Below are 23,516 nucleotides of genomic sequence, written 5' to 3'. Positions count from 1 at the left end.
GAATAAGGTATTCCACCACAAAATTAGGACAGATTACCTCTATGCAAAACAGTGTGCAAATCTTTGCTACTTATCCTTCTGACCCTATAAAAATGTAGGGCTAAAGATTTTCTGTATAAAAGTTGCAGTTTATTTCTTTTCTGATCAAGAGTTGTATCACTACTCAATACTACATTTTATTGCTAATCACAAATTGATGCACCGGGGTTTCAGAAGGGTTTGGTTTGTAGCGTTCCTATGTAACAAAAGGAAAAAAGTTACAAATCCAGACTTTGCAGACACATTGCCATGTCCCTATAGAAGCAGGGATGCATTAGGTCTGTTTCATTAGAAAATTCTCCTCTTGAACAGTTTCTGGAGAACAGACAATCATGATTTTCTCCAGTAGGAAAATCCACCTCATTCCATGCAAAAAGAAGGTGGCCAATCTGCTCCACAGCCTAAAATTCCTTTCCTACAGAATGGGAAAGGAACATGTATTTACACTGCTCCTACTGTGGTGTGTTAATGCTTTAATTATTAGGAGCAAGTTGGCACATCTTCCAGGTATACCTACTACCCAGCTCAACTCATCTTCCTATGGCTGGGGTAGCAAATTCTCTCCACCACAACTGAGATGTGTCCTAACACTCTATAAAAATGCTACAGCAACCTTTGCCAGACAGCAACACGGCAGCACTCCTGCTCCAGAAGAGCATTGCACAGCCTTTCAGTTAGAACACACAGCTCAGTGCATACTTCATCTGTCTCAGACCCAGTATTAGTTGCTGCAAGCAAAAGCCCATGGACACACAACAGATAGTGCTGTCCCAGAGCAGCACTGCTTCAGATTCCGCTGCCCTGTCATCCCCAACACTGTGATGCTTGAATTTCAAGAAGGGAGAGTTAGGACTGTCCCTTTAGTCATATTGCCTTAGAGAAACTCAAAACAAACTCTTTGGGAGCTGAATGTCTATTGGGAGCTGAACACCTATTCTTGTTAGAAGGCTGCACTTCACAAGGCTCCAGAGATTTCACTGGTTCTGAGGCACATACTATTAACAATTAAACTCATGATTAAGTAAGTCAAAAGCACTATCAGAACAAAAATATTAAATGGAAGGTTAAATAATTTGTCCTACAGGATTCAATTTCACATTTCACCTGTTCACACAAGCACCTCCAGTCTGTTCAGATCTGAACAGCCTACAGCTCAACCTCAGAAAGGAGGTGCTGAGAAACAAGAGACTGAAGCTGCTTGCAACAAAAAAAAATGGATATAAATATAAAAGAGGTTCCATTTCCAGCACCAGTAATACTGCCTGCTCAAGCCCAGGTGTGGTCACCAGGGAGACTCCTAAATTCAGGAACATTATTCAGTTAAAACAATAGACCATACTATTCTGCAGCTGCCAGGATTCCTGGCAACAACTCCCCAAAGAGTTTGCCACCTGTCAAAATTGTCTCTAAATAAAAAGCAAGACTGTTCAAAAAAATGAAAGCAACATCCCCAAGCTGGCTTATTTGGTAAGGACCCAACTTCAGACCAGCAGTCTGCAGGCATCAGCTTCGGCAAATGGGATCTCTTTCACTATACAACAGCTGCCTTACAGCTACTGCAGAGCATCAGCCTTTTAGCTTCCTTAAAATATAAAAGAACAAAACCCCAGAAGAAACCCTGGATTCAAAGCATCCAAATATGGCCTGTTGTACTGGAACGTTTAAATCCTTGGGGGAGGTGGGCATCTTCTTCCTCTGCCACAGGCAGTGTTTACTCCATGATGGCCCGGTACAAGGCAGGTTCAATATAATCTTCACGGTAGCGTGAATTGATCACTCTTTGTCTCTTCCTCTCTTGACTGACCTCCTTCTCCTCGAAGATCTCTGTGAAGCGCATATCTGAAGCGATTGACTAAGAGAAAAAAACAGAATTAGTCACTAGAGCACAGATGAAATCCCTGTCTCCACATCCTCCTACTGCATGTAAGAAAGAACCAAGCCAAGACACATGGGAGCATTCAGCTTTCTTCAAAAACTGACTGAACACAAAACCAAAAATATTTAAGAAAACGGATTACAAGTCTGGGTATATGTTTAAGTGAACTATAATCAGAGATCTAAAGAACCTCACATTTCAAATGTAACAGAGAACTTCAATTCATAATCACTTTCTCAGAGTAATAAACAGAGTCAGCTGTTCCAATTTTCAAACAATCTAGTACAATTTCTGCTTTATGCAGCAGACATGTTTAAACACCTGCTCACAGAATTCAGGTATAATACATTCTTTCTTAAGCCTCTAATAGTCTGTGTGTCTGCCAACAGATCTGCAACAGGGCGTGCATGTTTGTGCTGTAAAGCAAGACACAACAGTGTGCTGTTTGTAACTACAATTTTTGTAGTGGGAAGTGTAAAGCAGTGGGGTAAAACAGGGTGTGGGATCTCCACCCTTACTGATAATCAAAACTTAATTGGAGACACCGCTGAGCAACCCTTTCTGAAAATTACCCCTGTTTGGAACAGGTGTCTGGAGACTTGCAGAGGTCCTTTCTCACCTGAATTATTTTACAGTGTCAAGAAACAGCCAGCTCTTTTGATTCAACCCTACTAAGAGCTTCTCAGAACAGAGGGCAAATGAAGGAACTTGGCCATTTTTTGCAATGGAAGTAGACAATGGAATTTACAAATACAAGTATGAAAAGGCATGCTCTCTCAATCTGTGACTCTGTGATACAAACTCACACTCCTGCAGATGGAGAAATTCTCTCCGGAGTGAGACAGAACTTTGTTTTTTGTAGCCTGATCAACTACGGAGTTTTGCAATGATTAAGGAGAGCACCAGATTGTATTTTGCTGCTGCCACATGCTCAGGTTGCTGTTCAAGCACAAATTAAAACAAATTCTACCTCTTTAGTAGAATTTGCACCCTGTTTACCTACCAGCCTTGACTTCACTCTCTTAGGAAGCTCCTCTTCAAGAGTGTATACATCATCCCTTTTCACCATCAGCTGTGACCCATCTTCAAATTCCACCTAGAAGAGAACCAGAAGTTATGTCAGAAGTCTGAAGTTACAACCCTGCTACATCTCCCTAGAAGCTGCCTTCTCCCCACAGAGCTCTTTAGTGAAATAATCTTCTACCACTTGAAATTTGTAAGATACACAGCTATGCACACTGCAACAGACTTGAATGAAAACCTCAAAAACCTCATGACAGTAACAGTCCAGCAAGTTTTGGGATATTCTTTTAACACCTGACAACAGTCTCTGGCTGTTCACTTTAATACAGTAAACTGAATATTCATCCCTTTGGAAGCATGAAATGCACGGTGCACTCTCACTACAGGAAAGCAAAATAAACTTAAGTAGTTTAAACTACAGAAAGAATCTGATGAAGAATTGCAGACCAGCAGTTTTCAGAAGTGGACACTTTCAAGTAGGTAGCCAGAGCTGCAAGCTCTGCTGCAAGCAGTGATTGCTGCAAGCAATCACATCCAGCAACTGTTGATAGCCAGAGGTACATACAGCTGCAAGCAATCACATCCAGCAACTGTTGCCAGCATCTGTCATTGCTAACACAGTGAGAGTAACTTACCCTGGAGTGTTTAAGCATGACACCCCTACAGCAACCCTGTTAACATGATTGGCTTGTTCTGAGTGATGAGTTTTTAGACAGCAATTTTGTACCTGGTACATCTGGATTGCGTGTGATGCAACAAACTTCGCTCCATAAACTTGTCCATCTGTCCATCTCACCTGCACGACTTCCCCTTCAGCAGGGGGACCTAACTGAAGACAATCTCGACTCTAGAATGAAGAGGGAAGATGGGAAACACAAGGAAGGTAAGCAGCTTCTTTATATGAAGATTCAGCAAACCCCCAAGGGGTCACATAGCACACCATCCCAACAATCCTCCATTGTAGGAGATGGAGAACTAGGCTGAGAGACATCCATTTACATCATCTGCATTTAAATCCCAACAGTGGTAACTTCAAAGTATTTGAGTGGCAATGGCATGCAAGTATCAGCAAGTTTTCCTTCAGACCTACCATTGCTAAGCAGCCAGAGATTAGCTGCCCTCCCTGTTATACTTGTCCCTATATGGCCTCAGCTAAGTCACTCTCAGGTAACAGCCCTAAGGCCATCCTGCAGCACAGCTCAGCCACTACAGGACCCAGGGAACAATCACGAGATCCCCTGATGTGTCTGCTCTACAGCAGCAAGAACTGACTCATACCATGTGTCCTATACCACAACCCCACTGCACAACATACCACAATGTCCTCTGGGTACAGGTTATCGCTGAAGGAGCCATCATCAAAGTTGACCTCGTAGAAAGTCTCCTTTGCAAGGCTGACCACTTCACATTGATAGAAGCGACCATTCTTGTGCTTACTGATGACTATCTGTCCAGGGGACAGATCCTGGAGTGCAGCCTTTGCTCGCTGAAAAGAGAAAAATCACTTCTTAAACAATGACTCAATAACAAATGTATTGAAGACCACTGCAGTGCTAGCAGACAACAAAGCAAAACATTTTAGTTCAGGTGAGCTACTCTACTTCAGCCATCATCAGCAACATTTTTAGAAAAGTCTGCCTCCGTAATGTTAAATACCTAAAGTTTAATCTGTTATGTGCTACTGTCCTTAGTTTACTTAGTAAATTAGGTTCTCATTCTTCAGAGCAATGGAAGGCCCTTACAGAAAACATTCTCTAATAGATTGTTGGTGGTTTTGGTTAAAAAGGCTGCATGGCAACTTTAGAAACGAATCAATTACTTAAATGTGAAATTCTGTGATGACTCATGCAGACTGCTGGAGTACCAGCACTAAATCCTGCATATTAAGAATCACAGCATAAATCTCACTAGTGTTTCTCATTACAACAGCCACAGGAGGGATGTGATGCTTCCAGTCCTACTGGTCTGCAAACCAAAGTACAATAAAGCACCTAAGATCAGAGTAGCAGCAAGATTCAGATCAGAATCCAAGACAAACACTGTTAGATTACATTATGTACTGTGAGACAAACAAGCCTTCAATGAAGTTTTAAAATAATCACACAATCAAAAAACTTCTCAGTGCCTCCGAGACACTGCAGTTCAAATCTTGGGAATAATACACCTACACACCTCAGCCTGAGATGGAGTCTTATGCCTGAAGCAGGTAATGAAGACAACAAATGGCCAGTCATCAGGCTGCATCATGACTCCTGCTGCTTGGGCACAGCTGACATGAAAGGATGTGGGACATCGGCCATGTGAACACTGTACACAGCAACCTGCAATTCTCTTTCTCCTTTTCTTGCAGAAGATGCATTTCTGTGGACAGGAAACCAGAGATTATTGGTTGGTACTAGGTTTTACCACACACCAAGGGCTAGCTAACACCTTATCATATAATAGCTGTGCCATTTAGCCTCTTTGAAAACACTGCTGTTTTCTGACTCAACAGAAGCAGGCAGCTACCAGTTTTAGTTTATGACAAGACAAATGACAAAAAGTAAATTAATGCAATAGAGGAAAAATGTAAATTAAATATCTACCAGCTCAACATGCACAAAGCATGCAACCTAAGGATGCCAGCAACATAGATTAGATCAACTTGTAATGACCCAACTCAATAGGACCTATCAGCACTTGACTAAAGAGTCACATTAATACAAGCAACATGATTAGAATAATGGGACATCACCACAGTGGTAACAGTTAAAACTATGTCACTACTCAATTGGGCCTGCAGGGCAGTTGTAGGAAAAGAATGTTATCTGCAATGCATATGCAAAGCAGAGTCATTTTCCCCTCAACACTGAGATGTTAAAAGAGTTAAGTACAGTTGTTTTCCTGCTGAAGACCTTTATCCATTCTAGGAATGCCTCACATATCCTGAACCATCTCAGGGCTTGAAGGCAGTCAACTAAGCAAGCTGAATACTAGAGAGGAGAAAAACAAGCATGTTACCTGCCACATATTGAAAACCCTTTTGCTGGCTCTTCATGTGAATAAACACATACTAGAACAAGCAAAATTTTTTAAAAATGGCAATAGGAATAACTGCCATCTTTCATACACAGAATTGAGCAGATTATACAATTCAGTCTGGAGACTAAACCAGGATGACTTGGGTTTGATGGGATAAGCAAAACCCCTCAGATTCTGAATGGACTAGAGACACCACTGATGCAGCACAGGTGATCCATACCAGTCTGAAACGCTGCAGGGGGATTTTGCCAACATCTACAGGACTCCGCTCTGCGATGTTCACAAATTTTGCCTCCAGTACAGCCACAGCACACATCACATGAACCCATCTGTCAGGACAGAAGAGAGGAAAAAAGAAATTAATATGCACTGGGCCAACAGAGGATGCTTTGGAGTTTAAGTAAGTACAGTTCTGTTCAAGTTTGCCATATAAGCCACAATAAATAACCTCTGAGGATAATCAGTATAATCTTTCTACTGCTACTAACAGGTCACATGTAGGGCAAACCCAAGATTTCGCCGTACTTAAAATCTACTACTGACAGGCTTAAAAGGAACACAACTCGGTGACTCCGGCATGATAAAAGGCTGGGTGGCCAAGTTGCAGTTATTTCATGGTGGTACAAGTCTGCCCCACTGCTATGTTGCATCAAATAACTTTAGATGATCCACCCAAAGGACACAGGACAGGCAGTTGTATGCACGTTTTGCTGTAGAGGTACCTTGAATTTCAATGTTGTGCTACCTAAAACTGTGGTTGCCCTTTGCCATTACTGTAACCACAAATAAGACAGAAAATCAAAATCCTCTGTAGAGAAGGTACTGAGAGATGTTAGTTCATTTGGAACCTTATTTTTATGTGGTAGGTTATACCTCTGCATACTACAACTCTGCACTATCAAATGCAAAGCAATTCACAGCTGCTATCAACAGAATGAGAACCAGGCATTAACTAAAGAGGTAAGAACTGCTGCATGAGAACACAATTAACACACAAAGTATGTTGGTCACTGTTACACCAAATGCAGTTTACCAGCTTACCCTCATATACTTAGGAACCGAGCCTCTCCTTAAAATCAAAAAAATCTGGAACACTCACTTGTCATCATTGGCTCTCTGCAACGCTCCTCCTCGTAAGGAACACAAACAGCAGTCCTGGAGTAAAGAAAAAGGATTAGCTAGTGCACAACACTTGCTGCAGAACTTCCACCTCAAAATGTACATTCAGAGGAAGAAAATTATTTTGCTGTCAGAAGAGAGCTAACTACCTTGTACAGATCAGCTCCTCAGCTCTCAAAAGTTGCTGCCCTTAGGGCAGACTCCCAAGTCTGTTGAAAGCAAGCAGAACCTACCACTGAAGGGTCAACTTGTTTGTTATGGGTTCCTTTTACACCTGCAATACCCTATATCCTTTTGGGATGTGCAATAGGATCAAACATGAGGAAATAATGATCAAAAGGCTGATCCATTCCACTGACCTAAAGTCTATACAGCTGTTTGAGGGAATCCCATTCTTGCTTTCTTCATATGTGCATACCTGCCTAGTTATTAACACAAGTTATTTTCTGGCTTAGAAATTGTAGCTACCACAAACTCAGACAGAAAATGAAGCTATTCCCACATTCTTGCAGGAGATCTTCCCTCTGAGCTCAGCAGCTTTGCATTAGTTAAAAGGATAACATTATGGCTCAAAAGTATCAAAACACAAGAGATTGGTGTCTAAAACAATCTCTAAATTGTGTTCTTTTCACAGGATAATTAAAAAACCAACACCCACAACACTATGTGAACTAACTTTGCAACCAAGTTCCCAGATGTACCAGACTCCATCTGTGAAAAACTTTACCTCTTCTAATGCATTTTCTGTACACCGGGAGCACATCCAGTCTTCAGTGGCCTTGTCAGGGGATACACCATAACAACCTAGAACAGACACATCTCATTTAAGACTTTATTTAAACTCAAACCTATTTCCCTTGGGCCCAGAAATAAAGCAGAAATCAAAATCAACAAGCTCCTGGATGATGCTGTGAGTTTGAAGCCACCTGTGCAGCCAACTGCCTACCCCACAGGCCAACACCCAAGTATATACTGATCTGCTAAGGGCTGAACTCGATCTATTTGTACATGAGATCAACTGGCAGAGGCCTGCTATGATGTACGGGCTCAGTAAGGAGATCACCAGGGCTTAGGGTAACATCTGGATGCACTCACTCGCATGAACACAGACATGGCAGTTCTTGCAGGTGATGAGTACACTGGTTCCATCTTCCTCCAGGTAGGGAGTGGAGAGATTGAGGTCAGTGCTGCAGCCAGTTGCAGTAAAGCACATTTCAGGAATCAGGGGTTTAGTTCGGATCTTCCCATCTGCAGCCGCTGGAGTCACTCCGGAGTTTTGACTGCTGCCCTCACATTCCGCCTGTGAGGGATGGGGAGGGAATTTAAATTTTACAAGTAAAATGGTCTCACATGATCTTTATTCACACATTATTTCATACACATATACAGTTTAAAGAAAAACTGAAGGTACTGAAAGATCATAGAGTTGGTAGGTTAGGTGAAAATAGAATTACGTTTATAACTATTTATTACTATTTATAGTTATATTTATAAAATTCTCAGAATGACATTAATTTCTACTCTTCTTAATACTACACTGAAAGTCTGAATTGCATCCCTCTAATGAGCAACAATATACACGCCAAACTGCTTTTTTTCTGACAGAAGAGGTAGAATCATCAAGCCCACCTCATGTTCTACAGGCAACAACTCTTCTGCATATTCCTCCCATAATACAGAGGATCACAGCACTGCTATCCATCAGTGTACACTTATCTTACCTCAATATGGAAGGATTACCAACACACAAACAGACACCTACAATCCTCATTACTTTTTCCCAATGTAATTTTGAACAAATCTAATGGGCTTTAAAACCAATTTGTTTCTGGAAAATAAACAGACTGAAAATGCAATTTCCCATATAAAGCTCAGGAGACTTTCAGGCTAATCTTTCATAATTTATTCTTCTAAATCAATGTCAAATCCAAGTTTACAGATGTGTATTTCCATTAAAGCTACTCCTCTGAAACAGCTAAACAGAAATTAATTTTTCTCTTTGAAAAAATGTTTAAGCCACCTTTTGTACCTTTTAGGCTACCACAAAAGTAGCTTTCCTCATCTTTTAAAAGATTACTTTTAGCAGAAATTGCAGTAGCAGAACGAATCTGTGCTGTCCCTCCTACAGTGCCTCAAAAGCTAGAGAGAAAAAGTCCAGGTAATGCTCACAGTTGGAAGGAAAGGGACATCTTTTCTACAAATCTTGTTTAGTTTAATTCAGTAAAACTTACTGATTTAAACTTATGTTGCATGTCAAGCAAAAGACAAAATGACTGAGAGAAATCCAGAACAACATTTAAGAAAATAGTAACTTTTTTTCCCCCAAGCAGCAGATACTCTTCTTCTTCCCAAAGGAAAGTGCATACTTGTCTGGCATTCTGTGCCAATTTTTTATTTGAACGGGTAACTGTAGTGAGTTTCCAGAGTTGCTATAGACTTTCTGAAGTTGGAACAAAGACTCTAACCACAGCTCAAATCTTGGAAGAGTTTCTGCTCCACTGCCTGGTGTAGACAGACACTTGAAAACCTGCAGCTAAGAGTTTTCTGCACAACAGCAACTTACAAAAAAGATCTTCAGAGAACTTCAACTGTCCTCAAATCATTAACTTTATACCTTTCAGCACTAGTAAAATCCTCATGTACCACACAGCTCCAAAGTAGAATTTCCATTCCTAAGAACTTACTCTCAGACAGAAATAACAAGACTGAACAGAAACTATGGTCTGTGGTTTTCATTAAAATTAGGAACTATATGAAATCTAAATCTGCAACAAAAATGTGAGGTCTTTATTTCCAAAACTGTGGTGAACATGTTTCTAGTGCCACCACAACTATACAGTCATCACAAATGAATCAAATACACTCAGCATATGGGAAGGCTCAAAGTATCTCAAAGTTGCAGGTCAAACATGCTGACAACTATTCAAGCTACCTTAAAATTATTTATCTTAGGTATATAAAAAAATTCATTGAGGGACTTCTGTCTGCACATCTATTCAGCATGACAAAGGACTTCTGCACCCCACCCATGGATACAACTCCAAGACCAGACAGCTTTCAATCTATACCATCTACAAACACAACCCTAAATTCTTTTAGTAAAAAGGTTTTCTTCCTTGCCTGCTCATCAAAGACCATGTACTATGAGAGGATGTAAAGTGTTTTCTTAAAAACATTTTAGAAGTGAAGGAGTCAGTCCGGAAAGGAGAAGTGATATTTTATAGTCAGCTCCAGCAACATTTAAGCGCCATTCTGTGGTTTGAGCAAAAGCCACAAAACACAAAAGCTTCTGCTGAACACTGGAGTGAGCCCCTGGGAACCCGCAGGGACCCATCACAAGTCTGAGGATGTTCACCCACTTGTACTCTCCTGGACAGCTGCTGGCCAAGACTGCAACAACTGCAACATGACACAGCTTTTGTTAACTGGCAATGTGCAAACCCACATATTTAAAACTATGTATCACAGCAGCACCTACTCTGTTACCTCTGTGATAGCAGGAAGAGTCTTTGTTTCATACCTGATACGCCTGGAAGAGCATACAAACAGCACAGTATGGGGGCTGCTGGGCCATGGTGCGATTGTATTCTTTTTCAGCCTCAAAGTTTGGTGGCCGATTCTGCCACAGCTGGCTCAGTGGCTTGGCCCATGCTTCTGTCTCCTCAGCCTCTTCTTCAGGAGTTAGCTGCTCTGATGCCTCTGTGATAAGAGAGCACTCACTCAGTGACTATGTGGCCTTTTATAGACGTTCTTCTTGTAAATGAAACTAAATAAGGCAAGAAGCTATGAATGGAGATGAAAGAAAGACTGCCAGAAAGCAAACTGACAGAAGGGTGATGGAAACCAGTAACTCAGTCTCCTTTCTAAGAGGCTTCTACTAATCAAGCAACAGGGCAGAAACAGCTCCAAATTACATCTACATCAAAATTGAAGGCATCCACCAAAGGATTTGGCATTAGGGATTTTTTAAAAAATCCGGAATATTTACATCAATGACTGGAATATTCTAAGGCAGATGGTTGGGCAACAGTCTCTGGTACTGGTTTAATTTTGCTTTCCAAAGAAAATACAGGAAAGAAAGATGACATCATTTGAGAGAAAAGTTTAATGATACAATGAGATATGCATCTTGTCTAGGAGGCAGAGCTGCCACTAACTGAATCCCATTTATCACCAGTTATTTACTAGAATATCCCATACTGCCCACAGAAACTGAGACCCTCTCTCCAACTTCCCAAGGAGCACAGGGCTTTACCTTTACTTACCATCATCACTGATGCAGTCTTTCACCAGGAGCGGGTGATGACGGGGCAGTTTGCTCAACGGCTGGCGACGGCCCTTGGACTTCTTACTCTCCTTCACGGAGCTTATGTACTCCTTTCCCACCTGGACCAGGAAAGCAATCCAGCTGTCAGTTAGCACGTGCCCTTTTGACACCTTTTTGGAAGGAATTTACTTTGAACTTAGAGAAACTTCTTCAAAATGCACACATGCTTCCACAATTTCATATCCAACAAAGTAACTTCAGCTCTCAACTATTTTTCAAAGTGCTCAAGAGAACTTTTGCTATGTAAAACAAGACAGAGCTGTACTAGCTCTGTTGAGTTAGAAGAATGGACACTTTTCACAGGTCCCAGTGTAGCTTTTCATGCACATCTGTTTCTTTAAAGAATCATGTAAAAGACAGAAACAAAGAAAGACAAGTTGGATGGTTCAACTTAAAAGAGCCATGATAAGAAGTCTTATGAATTCTGGAGAAGCTTTAGTTTGTGTGTCACTTAAAAAATTCCAAATTTGAAAGTAAAATAACAAACTAGAAAAAATACAGAGCTCATAGACATGTCAAACTAAAAGAGTTATTTTAAATGAAGGACACTTTAATCCTTCCTGCTGATTAATTGCCTTGATGTCTTACCAGACAGACTGGAAGAAGGAGATTGCAACAACAGCTATTTCCTCTTCCCTTAGCCCCATACAAAAACAAGTGACACACTGACAAAATTACTACTAACCTGACAAGCAGGACAGTAATGGTAATGATTTCAACAGTCCAGGAAGTCTCCCTCTAGATAAGAACCTACCCGTTTTTTAAAATCTGTTATTCTTTTAAAAGAAAAGGTAAGTCTTGGATTAAATACATCCTACATATGTTTAAATATCTTCTTTTCATAAATGAAGCCAGAAGAGAGCGTAATAATCACTGCCTCTGTTCTCTTACAGAGTTGAATAAAAGATTTCTAAGAAATATTGAAATTAACATTCACAGTTACCACCTAATGGAAAATTTGTTTCCAAGTATACCACCCTGGGGAAAACAATCACACCCATTCAAATTTTCACCTTTTCCCTGCACAGACTATGTGATGGAGATATCAGTATCTGCAAAGTAACATCTTGACTTTAAATAGCCATGACAACTCTCTCAGTTTCAGCTTAATTATCAAGATTGGTCTATCTCCTGTTCCTTTGCTGTAATTCTTGACTTCTCAGAAGTCATTACTGGCCTCCCATTCTCTAAACACAGATTTAAACAGGAAAACAAAATATTGGAATGACACTACCAGATAAGATTCTAACTCTTCTCTTAGGTTGTTTAATAAAATATTAATTGGCAGCTTTTTAACACTCAGATTTACATTCTCCCAACTAATATTTTGTTGTACCCCTTCTCCTCTTTTAGAAGGACAGAGAAATGTATCCATGTATGAAATTTTATATTAAAAACCCCTCATCACATGAATGTGCTTGCAATAAAGGCTGGAACAAACCAGATTCATTTTAGGTTCAAATAGGTGTCCCTTAGGACAAAAGAACCTCAATCATTCTGTAACACTACCATGTCAAAAACATCAAGCTATCCTTTCCATTACAGCACTTAAATAGTTTAGAGAAGTTCTCAAGACAGGTGATCTCCTTGCTTACTTGAAGGGCTAAGTATATAAGGCTTTCATCTGAATTCTTGTGTTTAGCAAAACCCAGAGGTGCAACCTGCTATGCAAACACCAGTGGGATGAAATTGTCACCTGCAGAGATAGGAAAATTCCTGACCATGGAATTACAGCCCTCCAGTTCTTTTGCCTCTCCTACCTCTGTCAGTTCTTGCTCACTGACACTGGAGCTGGCACTGGCTTTCTTCCCTGGGGTCTGCTCACTGTCGGAGCCGCTGGCATCGCCCTTGGCGTAGCTGTGCACCGTGAACACCCCGGCTGGCCCAGGGAGAGTTCGCTTTGCCAACAGATCCGACGATTCAGAGTCTGAAGAATAGCAAGGTGAGCTGGACTGAGCACTGGATGTAGCACTCTGCTTTGAAGCTGGCAACACTGAAGTGGAATTTGAAGCATGTGAAATGGAGAGATCCAGTGCAGCTGCTTCTTGCTCTTCTTCCTCAAGCTTCACCGCTTTCAATTCTTCAAATTTGGCTGAGTCCACACGATCTGGAAGAAGGGATATACTGACCTTTTCAGAAGTCTGGGCAGAAAGAGAACATTTGTGCAACTATTTGCACAAAGCCAAACAGAAAAGCAAACTACTACACGCAAAAGAGCAACAGCACATCATCTAAAGAGCAGGTGATTAATTCAAACACCTATAAAGTCATACATTGCTTAGTCAGAGAGAATAAAAACATTTGCTCATTGCCTCTCCCATCACAAGAACTAGGGTATATAAAACAAAGCAGCAGACAGTGAGTTCAAATAAACAGAGATGATCCTTTATACAGACGTGTTTGTAGTAAACCCAGCCATATGTTACTGTGTGTAAGAGATTACAAACATTCATTGAAGACTTACTAGAAAAAGAAAAACAAACCTACAAACCAATAGAAGATTATTAAATACAAGCTGCAAAGGGCTGGAAAACAAAATACAAGAGGGGGCATCACATATGTTTTCCTTTTCTTGTGCTGTTCCACAGGCCTCTTGCTCCTCCCCTAAGAGCAAGGATAACTCATCCATTACAAGCTACATGAATTTTGTCCAGCCTACTTATTACAAAATTACAAGTAACACACCTATAAAGCATACCAGACCCACAGTACCAGGAAGTGTGCATATGTTTTACTACGTAATTCCTATAAACAGGTCACATTGCTCAAGAGAGATAAAAAGGAGCTTAGACTACGGAGGCATCCCATATATTTCTGTATGCAGTCAGGCAAAATAAAGAGTAAAAACAAAAAACCAAGAAAACGGTAATATTTCAAGTCTTATAACAGTAAACTTCTGAGGTGCTACCAATGGCTCTGACAAACCAGTGTCCGCTTCTTTGGACACAAAAGCATCCTACCAACTAACATCATATTGAAGAGTGCCCCAGACAAGCCTGGCACACACTTACCTGGAAGTTTGATCCTTTGTTCACCTTGCTGCACGAATTCACTCGTAGGCCTCTCACGAGGCTCTGCCATGTCTGCTTCATACTGTGTGGAGCTCAGCTCCTCCTTGGGGAAGGCCTCACTCTCACTCACCTCCTGAGGCACTTCCAGGCAGACCCTGTGCCTTTTTGTTCCTATGCGGTGCTTGGGGATGCTGCAGAAGACAAATCCCTGTGTCAGGTTAGCAAACACGTAACTGTGTTACAATTCTGTGTGAATGCATAAAATACAGTCTGGTTTGGACCGGTGTTTTACAAGACAGCCTCTGGAAAGCCAAATAGTTTCCAAATTATTCTGAAATGTTTTCTTTGCCTTTACAGAGGAAAAGTTAGTAATCCCTAGAGATGACTTCTCAGTGTGCTAGTCGTGTATTAAGGCAACTATGCTCTCTCTAGCCAGGCATTCTTTACCTTAAACAAAAAATCTCCTCCAAACAACACCCTAAACAAATCAAACCAAACAACAAAAAAAATCCATCACCAAAGACAGGTTTAGGAACAGTAGCTGGCACTGACTGAAACAGATTTAACTGCAAAATGTAAGATGATTAACCTGTTGACCTTCAGCAACCAGGAACTGCACACCAATGCCACAGCTTGCAGCATCAGAATTGTACCAGAATTTGCTAGCAAGTACTGTCCCATGATCTTAATACAACCCCTTTTTCTTCTGGTCTGTCACTGCAGGGTACACACTGCCAACCCAGGCTTTGGAGGTCTGTCCCAAGATGAAGAACTACCTTCCAAGCTGGCGTGTTTCCTGCTTACCACAGACTATGTATTAATGTGGACTTAAATAGTAAAAAAATATTAAGAAGTAAGCCCTGTTCCCAGGAAAAAAGATTATTGCTAACTCTCACTGTTCTACCAGAATGGCAAACATTTAATTGCAACTGGGTTCAAATTCCAAGAATCCAACAGAAAAGCAGTGACTATATAAAGCTGTACCTTTTTGTCTCATCCCCATCCACCTCCTCTTTACATGTCTCTTCTGTTTCCATCTCCTCAGCACACTGTTTCCCACTCTTGACTTTTTGCATGAGATCCCCTTTGAGGAACTCTGCTGCCTCTGGGGTTGGAAGAGCATGGTCAATGACAGTCACGTCTTTCCCAGCTTTCCAAAGCTTGTAACGATCTGGCTGGTACTTCCTCACAAACACATCCATGGAGATCTTCACCATGTCCTTCCGACATGAGCACTGAAGTCACAGAAAATAAGAAGGTAAGGTCAAATACTTAAAAATTCTACTCTGCATTTCTCTAGGATTTTGCTTTCAAGAGTTTAAGGAACAAAATCCCACACTCACATGTAATTGAGCCTTACAACTATCAAGACTCTTTTCCAGGAAATCAAAAGAGTACATATTAGATTACTAAAAATGGCAGAAAAGTCAGCAAAAAAAACATGAAGCAAAAAACCAGATGTTATCACAACTAGGACAGAAAGCTCATCAGTCTTTTTACACAGTTGCTGGTAGAAGCTGAGTGTTTTAAAATGAGCTCATATAGAAACAGACCACAAAACCAGAGACTATAATGAAGAAATCAGAGCCACACAAGGTCTGGGCCTACCCAGAGCAGTAGAGGTTCCCTTCCCCTAGGCATTGTTACAACTAGTGCTTCAAAGCACTCACTTCAATGCAGCTTCTGAAAACTTAAACAGTGTCTGAAAGGCACCTCTGCAGGGATGTAACACTATTCACTTTAAAGGTTCAGCCAAGATACTTATTTTGAAAAGTCATTTAAGTTACCAAAGCTGCATTCCAGGCTAAACAGTCAATAAATAATGGTTAAAATACAAGAGAAAAATACTGACAAGCTCTGCCCACCAAGCATATGTTTTCATCTCTGGAAAGACAACCAGTTCCATAATTTTCTCTGAAGCTCTCCTGAGCCGCACAAACTTACAAGAAAGATACAAAGTTACAAAACATGTTACATGCTATCCATGGTTGACACAAGGCACTAAGCAGGACTTTGCCGGGATGTTGCTACTTTATGCTAAAGCAGATATCACATCTTAAAAGGCGTGAAACCACTCTCCTAAAACAAACAGCGGGGGCTTAATGATGGCAACAGGGCACTCACCAGCACCGACTGCTTCCCGTACTCAATCCAGCGAAGAGTAGCAAAGTTGGTAGATTCAGCACAGTTGAAGCCGTGGTTAAAGCCAGCATGATAGCTATAAGGAAAGGTTATCATGAACTCTCCAGCCTCCTGTGTCACCTAGAAGACAATTGAGACATCACAGTGTTATTCAGAGTTGAAGAAGGTACTTGGTGAATATGATTAAAAGGAGCTCTTTTATCCCTCTCTGCAGCACACCCAAAAATCCAACTCACAGATGGTGGCTGGAGCTCCCTTCTGCAATGGACAGACCTGTCACTGACCTTTGCTATTTTGCTACTTGTATTAAATATCTGCTCACTGAAAAGCCATGCTCAACAGCTTTTTTTACTAAAACAAACACAACTGGTCAATTTTGCACAGAAACAGTTATACATACAAAATACTCTGTAACCAGCTATATGAACTTCATAAAGATACTTATCTGGATCAGCTACAGGTTTGGCTGAACAGTATCTAAGGCCAAGTAAATTTCTATCCACACAGAACTTGAAAATTTATTGCTGTTTACATTAGAGTACAACTCTAAGTCAGCCTTCCAATGCTTGCTCTTGAACATTTACCCCTGTAAAGGCTTATGACAACAAAACCCTTCAGCTGCCCAGGCAGATGATACAGTGTTTCTGAATAAGAGCTCAAAGACCACATCTTTAATATCCCTGGGTGGGAGGGGGAATGGAAGGTCATTACCTGAGAAAGTAAGGAAGCCTAGAAAGTTACTATGTAATTAAGAAATTAATAAGGGACAAGCCTTGTTTTCCACTGAGGAAGCAGATTGCAACAAAAAAAATTAACAGGGGAAAAGTGGAAACAAAAAAAGAAAAACCTCACTTAGCTGAACACCCATCTAAACAGTGAAGTGAATCTAACACAGGAGATAATGTTTAGTTTTAAGTTAAGAAAAATTTTAAAAAATCACAGAAAACCAAGGTTGTTTTTTTAGAAGCCCTTGATAGATTTTTAAGTCTCAAACTCCTTCAGACCCTAAGTGCCAGACAAATGGAAGTACAATAGGAAGGACTGCCCTATAGCCTGCCTGTTTCTATTTTTCTCTCTAAGCATCTGCTACTGGCTGCTGTCAGAAGCAAGACAAGGCTGCAGGAACCTCTTGATCAAGCTGGTATAACCACAATTACTTTTCTACACCTTATCAAATGGAATTCCATATTTCTTCAGAATTGATGGGGAGATGAGAGTCATCTTGTGACGGAGAAATGCTTCACAGCTTTGGGCACTTCCTGGGAAAAAACCTGTTTAAAATAAAGACAAGGAGAGATGTTACCACTGTGCTCAAACTACATTTATTTTTCAGCAGTTTTATGAAAAATTACTGTGTAGACACTTTTTCCCTAGAAATATGGACCACCTTATTTGAAGTGTGCTAGTTTGCATGCTGAAGAAAAATGACAAATCCCTAAGATTTATCTTTTAACAGCTGCCAGTTTGACAGAATATAAGAAAAGCCTCAAATACAAGGATCCTCCTCTGGTCATAATTTTCCAGTTTTAATAATCTATAGCTAAGGATTTTCTCATTTAAGGTCAGACAAACCACAAGTTCATTATTTGTAATGTGACAATTTCTCTTGTGTGTATCCTATAAGCAAACATTCAGAAGTAATGCAATCTATATTCTAAAAGGCAAACTATCAGTTCAGTCATGCCAACCTGTGCTCTTTAAAACAGCAGAAGCCCACTGCAACTGTCCATCCCACCTTTAGAAAAAGGCCTGATTACCTTTTGCAAGTCTCTCCAGCCTCTTCCCATGCTCTGGAGGGATGGAGTACCTGCAGTTGTAAGAACAAGTCTGTTAAGTTCAAGTGACAACAAACCACAAGTTCATTATTTGTAATGTGACAATTTCTCTTGTGTGTATCCTATAAGCAAACATTCAGAAGTAATGCAATCTATATTCTAAAAGGCAAACTATCAGTTCAGTCATGCCAACCTGTGCTCTCTAAAACAGCAGAAGCCCACTGCAGCTGTCCATCCCACCTTTAGAAAAAGGCAGGACATGAACTGCCTGATTACCTTTTGCAAGTCTCTCCAGCCTCTTCCCATGCTCTGGAGGGATGGAGTACCTGCAGTTGTAAGAACAAGTCTGTTAAGTTCAAGTGACAACAACAAAATCTCAAAGTCTGACTGGAAATCATAATCAGTCATCAAGATGTGAATTAATTTAAAAAAAAAAATCTCTATCTCTACACTTGTCTTTTTCAAAGTTCAATATAAGCCAAAAATCATCATTGAGTACTTCAACCTTTCTATTCCAAGAAAAATTGACATGTAAAAGCTGAACATTTCTTTCAACAACTTTTGCTCAAGCAATCAAGGAAGTAAAAAGACTGATGTACATAATTAGCAGATCTAATGCAGCAAAACATGAATTGCAACGAGAAAAGGAAGAGAACTTCCTGAGCTGTCTCAGTTCACAGCAGTGTAATCTCAGTATACTCAGTGCAAGGAGGAACACAGGGCAAGAGAGAAAATGGAATCACCTCTTTCAGCTGCTCAGACAAAGATGGGACTAGGTCAGGTGCCACATCCTTAACAAGTGCACAACTCATGGAGTGCTCTTTAGAGCTACGTCTCTCCCTGTACACACCTTTTTATGGGTGCCACAAAACTCCTGGCTGGAATGACTACAATAAATAAATCAACCCACTTAGTTTGCTTTCACTCTGGAATACAGTGCTATATTCTGAATAGATTCCTTGGTAAATTAATCAAAGATACCAGCAAAGTTCACTTCTTCCAAGTACTACTGTAGAAGAAGCAATGGCCAAATAGTTCAACAGACTGAATGATTCTGTTTCATGTTTCTCTGCTACTGCCACTGCATAGGGTTGTTCATGGGTCACACTGTGCTAGCTATTATTTGTTTCTTCAAATTTGTAATAAAAGGCAGCCAAAAATTCTAGTTTCCAACTAAAGTGCCACAGAAACAATTGTTGAAGTTGCTTGAGAAATTAATTTGTGAACAGAAGGGCATGATTCACTCCTAAAACGCAACCCATGGTACAGAGAAATTAAGGGCCTCCCCTAAAAAGAACTGAGAAAGCCCAGACACTGGACAAACCACACAGTGACATCCACTAGCCTGATGTTTAGATATATGATAAACAGCTACAGTTCAAAGTCTGTTAAAAACTGCCTGTTCCCCCATTGCCTGTGTGACCACACCTCTGTATGGTCATTTTAGAGCCTCAGAAAACAATACACAAGTTTGCCAAGTTTTGGCCCTACCACAGCAGACAGCATCCACATGACGATACTGTAATTCAGAACTCCCTACATCAGGACAGCAACTAGACCCTTCTAGAAGGCTACCAACCAAATTCTACTGAGGACATGCATTGCTCTGCAGCTCCTTACGAGTTCCTGTCATCAGACACAACTGCAGTCAAGACTAGAGAACTGATAACTATTTTAGCCAACTCTTCACTTTGTGACTGACTCCAATATTTTATGGTACTGCTTTTCTTCATCTAGAAGATTCCTTAGAAAATCTTACCATGACTTGGGTTCCCCAAAATGCAAGTAATTAATACTGTAGAGATCCATGTCCTCGGTGTGCCAAGCAAAGGAAGTTTTCCACATGCCAAAATACAGGTAAGGAGTATTCACTCCTTCGATGGTGATGCCACTTTCATTCTCCACAATATCCAGGATTGTGTTCAATCTGCCAATATTCCACGCATCTACATGCTGAAAAACACAAGCCTCGTGTCAAACAAGGATTACAAAGTACAGAATCACACAGCTGAGAGGACAGTTTGCAAAAGCTTAACAGACACTTGTGAAACAGCACATCACAGAATTACACAGCTCAAGCTGTGAGCTAGTTCACCTAAACCCAAAGCTCTGCATGGTGGCTTGCATAGTGATTGCTTACTGGCCTTTAAGGAGGGGAAAAAAATACCAGTCAAAGTAATTATTACAAAGAAGCAATAATCACGAAGCTGCAGACTTAACAGAGCAGAGAACAATAGCTGATGTTGATTGAGTTTGAGCTGATGTCTGAACCCTCTTTAACAAAACCACTTTTCATTCCAAACATCTTTTAAAAGAATAAATCATGAGAATTTAGGAGACAAGCAAGCAGAATGCAAATTGTCTTTTGACAGTTATCATCCTACCACCTAATGACTACAGAGCTGTCCCACACAAATACATACACCAGTGGATACCAAAGCAGCATGTATCCTCTGATCAACACTTCCAACCCTCATATGCCTTTCAGAACAAAGCAATGCTTGGGCAATAGTGCTTTTTGCTTCCCTATACTGAAGTGCTAGCAGATGCTTCCTCTGTCAGCTGCCTACTCCAGAAGCTTGAACTATGCTAAGACTATCATTAACTTGTTCCAAAAGGTAAGAGTCAAATGCCACATTAGTATTTATGGAATGCAATACACCAGGATAACTGTTACCTGAAAACCAGAACAGTTTCCTTACCTTGTCGTAGAGCGTGCCATTAACATCAGCCCCGTAGATGGGGGCATTGAATGTAAGGTTCTTCCAGTACTTTCGTTCAAGGTCTTCAAAGTCCGTGTACCGGGGTGTGCAGTACCTGAAAGAAACAAGAAAGACATTAAAGACTTCGCATTCTGATATTTGGCAAGTCTAAGCCAATGTTTGCTTGACTGAAAGAATGGAAAGCTACAATAAAAATACCTAATGTGTGTTACCAGCCAGATGAGCAGTGAGAGCAGTCTCTGTTTCTGTGACACTTTGGAACGGCAGTATCAGGAAGAAAGTTACTTTCCCCCTTTCTCAGTTTACTTTCATTTTTGCTTTGTGCACTTTTCCGGGGTCAGAACAATTTCACCTTCTAGCTGTAGCTACTTACAAGCAACAATGCAGTCAAAAACAGAAATGATACTAAGAACAACTAAAAAAAACCCCAAACAAACCCGAAGTTTTCTGCCACTGTGAAACTAGCAAACCTTCACAGACTCGCCATGGTCAAACATGCTCTGTTTACCAGCAAAACATCTGCTCTTGATGCCCGTTCCGTGCTAACTATGTACTGAACTACACGTAGCTCTGGGGGGATCAAATTTAGTCTTTATACCTACTTACCTATATATACAGATTCCAGTAACTTTCATCAAATTATTCTATTAAACACAGCTCTAAAGTATCTGGTTTGTACTGCTTTTGAAAGCTAAAACAAGCCTTGATGGACCAACTGTAGCTGGCAATTACAATGCTATTTCTAGTTACTGCAAAGGCTTTTTTGCTTCAACTCCTTTTCAAGTGGTCTTTTCTTCATCTCCTTCTTTATGTCATGAGCATTCCTTTCTCCACTACTTAGTAAGTATTTCAATGGTCTAGCTACTGGGCCCACAGCACAAACAAAAAGTTCTGCAGCCATTACACATCACCTTGCTGCACAGGTGACAAAGGTCCCCATGCACACAGCCCGCTGTATGAGCAACCTCATCTGCCTGGGGCATAACATTCACACTGCTGACCCCAGACTGCACCGAGGACCTGTTCCCTGTGGGAAACAGACAGACAGGAGCCCACAACACAAAGAAAAAGTTCTGCAGCCATTACACCTCACCTTGCTGCACAGGTGACAAAGGTCCCCATGCACACAGCCCGCTGTATGAGCAACCTCATCTGCCTGGGGCATAACATTCACACTGCTGACCCCAGACTGCACCGAGGACCTGTTCCCTGTGGGAAGCTGTGGATGCTCCATCCCTACAAGTGTTCAAAGCCTGCTGGGATGGGGCCCTCAGCAGCCTGTTCTTGAGGAAGGAGTCCCTGCCCGTGACTAGGTGGGGAACCAGGTGGTATTTAATGGCCCTTCCAACCCAAACCACTCCACAACTCAAAGTGCCCGGGACCGGCCGTACTTGTCACTGTTGGCGATCCTGCGGAACTCGCGGACCGTCATGGCCTTCTTCTGGATGTTGTACTGCGTGAAGAGCCCGGACTGCCCCGTCACCACCTGCTGGATGGGCGCGGGGATGACGAGCTCGTCGATGTCATCGTAGCACTGCCGCGGCTTCCACTCCTTCGGCGGCACGATCTGCGGGGACACGCGGGCCGGGAGCGGCGGCCGCGGCCGGGGACAGCGTCAAACTCGGGCAACTCGGGCCGGGCCGCGGCCGGGGCGCGCCCGCCCCACCGGCGCCGCGGCGTAAACAAAGGGCGGAGGCGGCCGGTGCGCGGCCCGGGGCCGGCGGCGCGGCCTCCGCCCGGGGGGAGAGGGAGTGTCGCACCTTGGCCAGGCCGGCGCGGTGCGCGCCCTGCGACTCCACGTAGGCGATGTAGCGGCTGAAGTCGCGGAACTCCTCCATGGTGGGGCGGAAGGTCATGATGCGCTGCCCGGGGTTGAGGCTCTCCAGCTCCGAGGCCATGATGCCGGGCCGGCCCTGCGCGGAGGAGGCGGGGGTGTCCTTGCGGGGGGCGGGACACCGCGCCCGCCCCGCCCCTCCCGCCCGCCGGCCAATCGCCGCGGGGTCCGCACCGGCCCTGCCTCCTCATTGGCGGAGGACGCGTGCCCGTCAGGACCCCACGGCTCGCTCTCCCTCTCACGGCGGAGAACGCCACCGACTCACCCCCTCCTCCCGCCCGGCCCGCCCGGCCCGGCCGGCGCGGCGGAGCCCGAGTCCCGCCCGCCGTGCCCACGTCGCCAGCGCGTCCCGCTCCTCCGCCGCCCCCGCCCGGCCCTCGTACCACCGTCCGACCGACGTATCCCTCCGCACCACGCGCCCAAAGAATCCTGCGGACCGCCGACGCCACCGCGGCCGTTCCGCTCCGCCCGAACCCCGCCCGGCCGCCCCGCCTCTTCCCTCCGCCGCCGCAGCCAATCGCTGCCCGCTTCCCTCTTCGCAGCCAATAGGAATTCGACGGCCGGCCGGGGCTGGCTGGCGAATCAGGAGGCCGGGCGCGGGGCGGTTGCTAGGCAGGCGGGACCAG

At 42.5% G+C, this 23,516-nt stretch overlaps 1 protein-coding gene across 2 annotated transcripts; it reads right to left on the bottom strand.

Annotated features, from left to right (window-relative positions):
* Positions 1–112: 112 nt before the first annotated feature.
* KDM4A (lysine demethylase 4A) lies at positions 113–23,414 on the bottom strand. 2 transcript variants are annotated; one of them, XM_039711456.1, is made up of 22 exons: positions 23,274–23,413; positions 22,817–22,969; positions 22,448–22,623; positions 21,036–21,150; positions 20,093–20,286; positions 18,610–18,659; positions 17,726–17,829; positions 16,541–16,678; positions 15,401–15,651; positions 14,417–14,607; positions 13,166–13,512; positions 11,344–11,464; positions 10,599–10,777; positions 8,174–8,378; positions 7,806–7,882; positions 7,059–7,114; positions 6,180–6,288; positions 5,111–5,299; positions 4,254–4,424; positions 3,666–3,785; positions 2,919–3,011; positions 113–1,891 (listed from the first exon to the last, which is right to left on the bottom strand). In XM_039711456.1, exons 2-22 carry the CDS (start codon positions 22,952–22,954, stop codon positions 1,751–1,753), a joined length of 3,165 nt encoding a protein of 1,054 aa, XP_039567390.1. In that variant the 5' UTR covers positions 22,955–22,969; positions 23,274–23,413; the 3' UTR covers positions 113–1,750. The 2 variants fall into 2 exon arrangements, 1 of the variants encoding a protein (XP_039567390.1); XR_005627678.1 differs by lacking the exons at positions 113–1,891; positions 2,919–3,011; positions 3,666–3,785; ... (9 more) ...; positions 14,417–14,607; positions 15,401–15,651 and having other exon boundaries at positions 16,543–16,678; positions 17,726–17,828; positions 18,608–18,659; positions 23,274–23,414.
* Between the last annotated feature and the right edge of the window lie 102 nt (positions 23,415–23,516).

Source organism: Passer montanus, unplaced genomic scaffold, assembly GCF_014805655.1.
Source record: "Passer montanus isolate IOZ18808 unplaced genomic scaffold, ASM1480565v1 scaffold25, whole genome shotgun sequence".
Taxonomy (NCBI): Eukaryota; Metazoa; Chordata; class Aves; order Passeriformes; family Passeridae; genus Passer; species Passer montanus.
This window is presented reverse-complemented; position numbering and strand designations above follow the sequence as displayed.

What these genes read in the sequence shown, in the direction of transcription:
- KDM4A (XM_039711456.1), bottom strand. Translation starts at nt 22,954, where the DNA reads ATGGCCTCGGAGCTGGAGAGCCTCAACCCCGGGCAGCGCATCATGACC. An exon ending in AGGATCGCCAACAGTGACAA is followed by an intron (nt 21,151 to 22,447) that starts GTACGGCCGGTC and finishes TGTTTCTTTCAG; the next exon opens with GTACTGCACACCCCGGTACA. An exon ending in GTGAGCAAGAACTGACAGAG is followed by an intron (nt 11,465 to 13,165) that starts GTAGGAGAGGCA and finishes TTCCTGGTCCAG; the next exon opens with GTGGGAAAGGAGTACATAAG.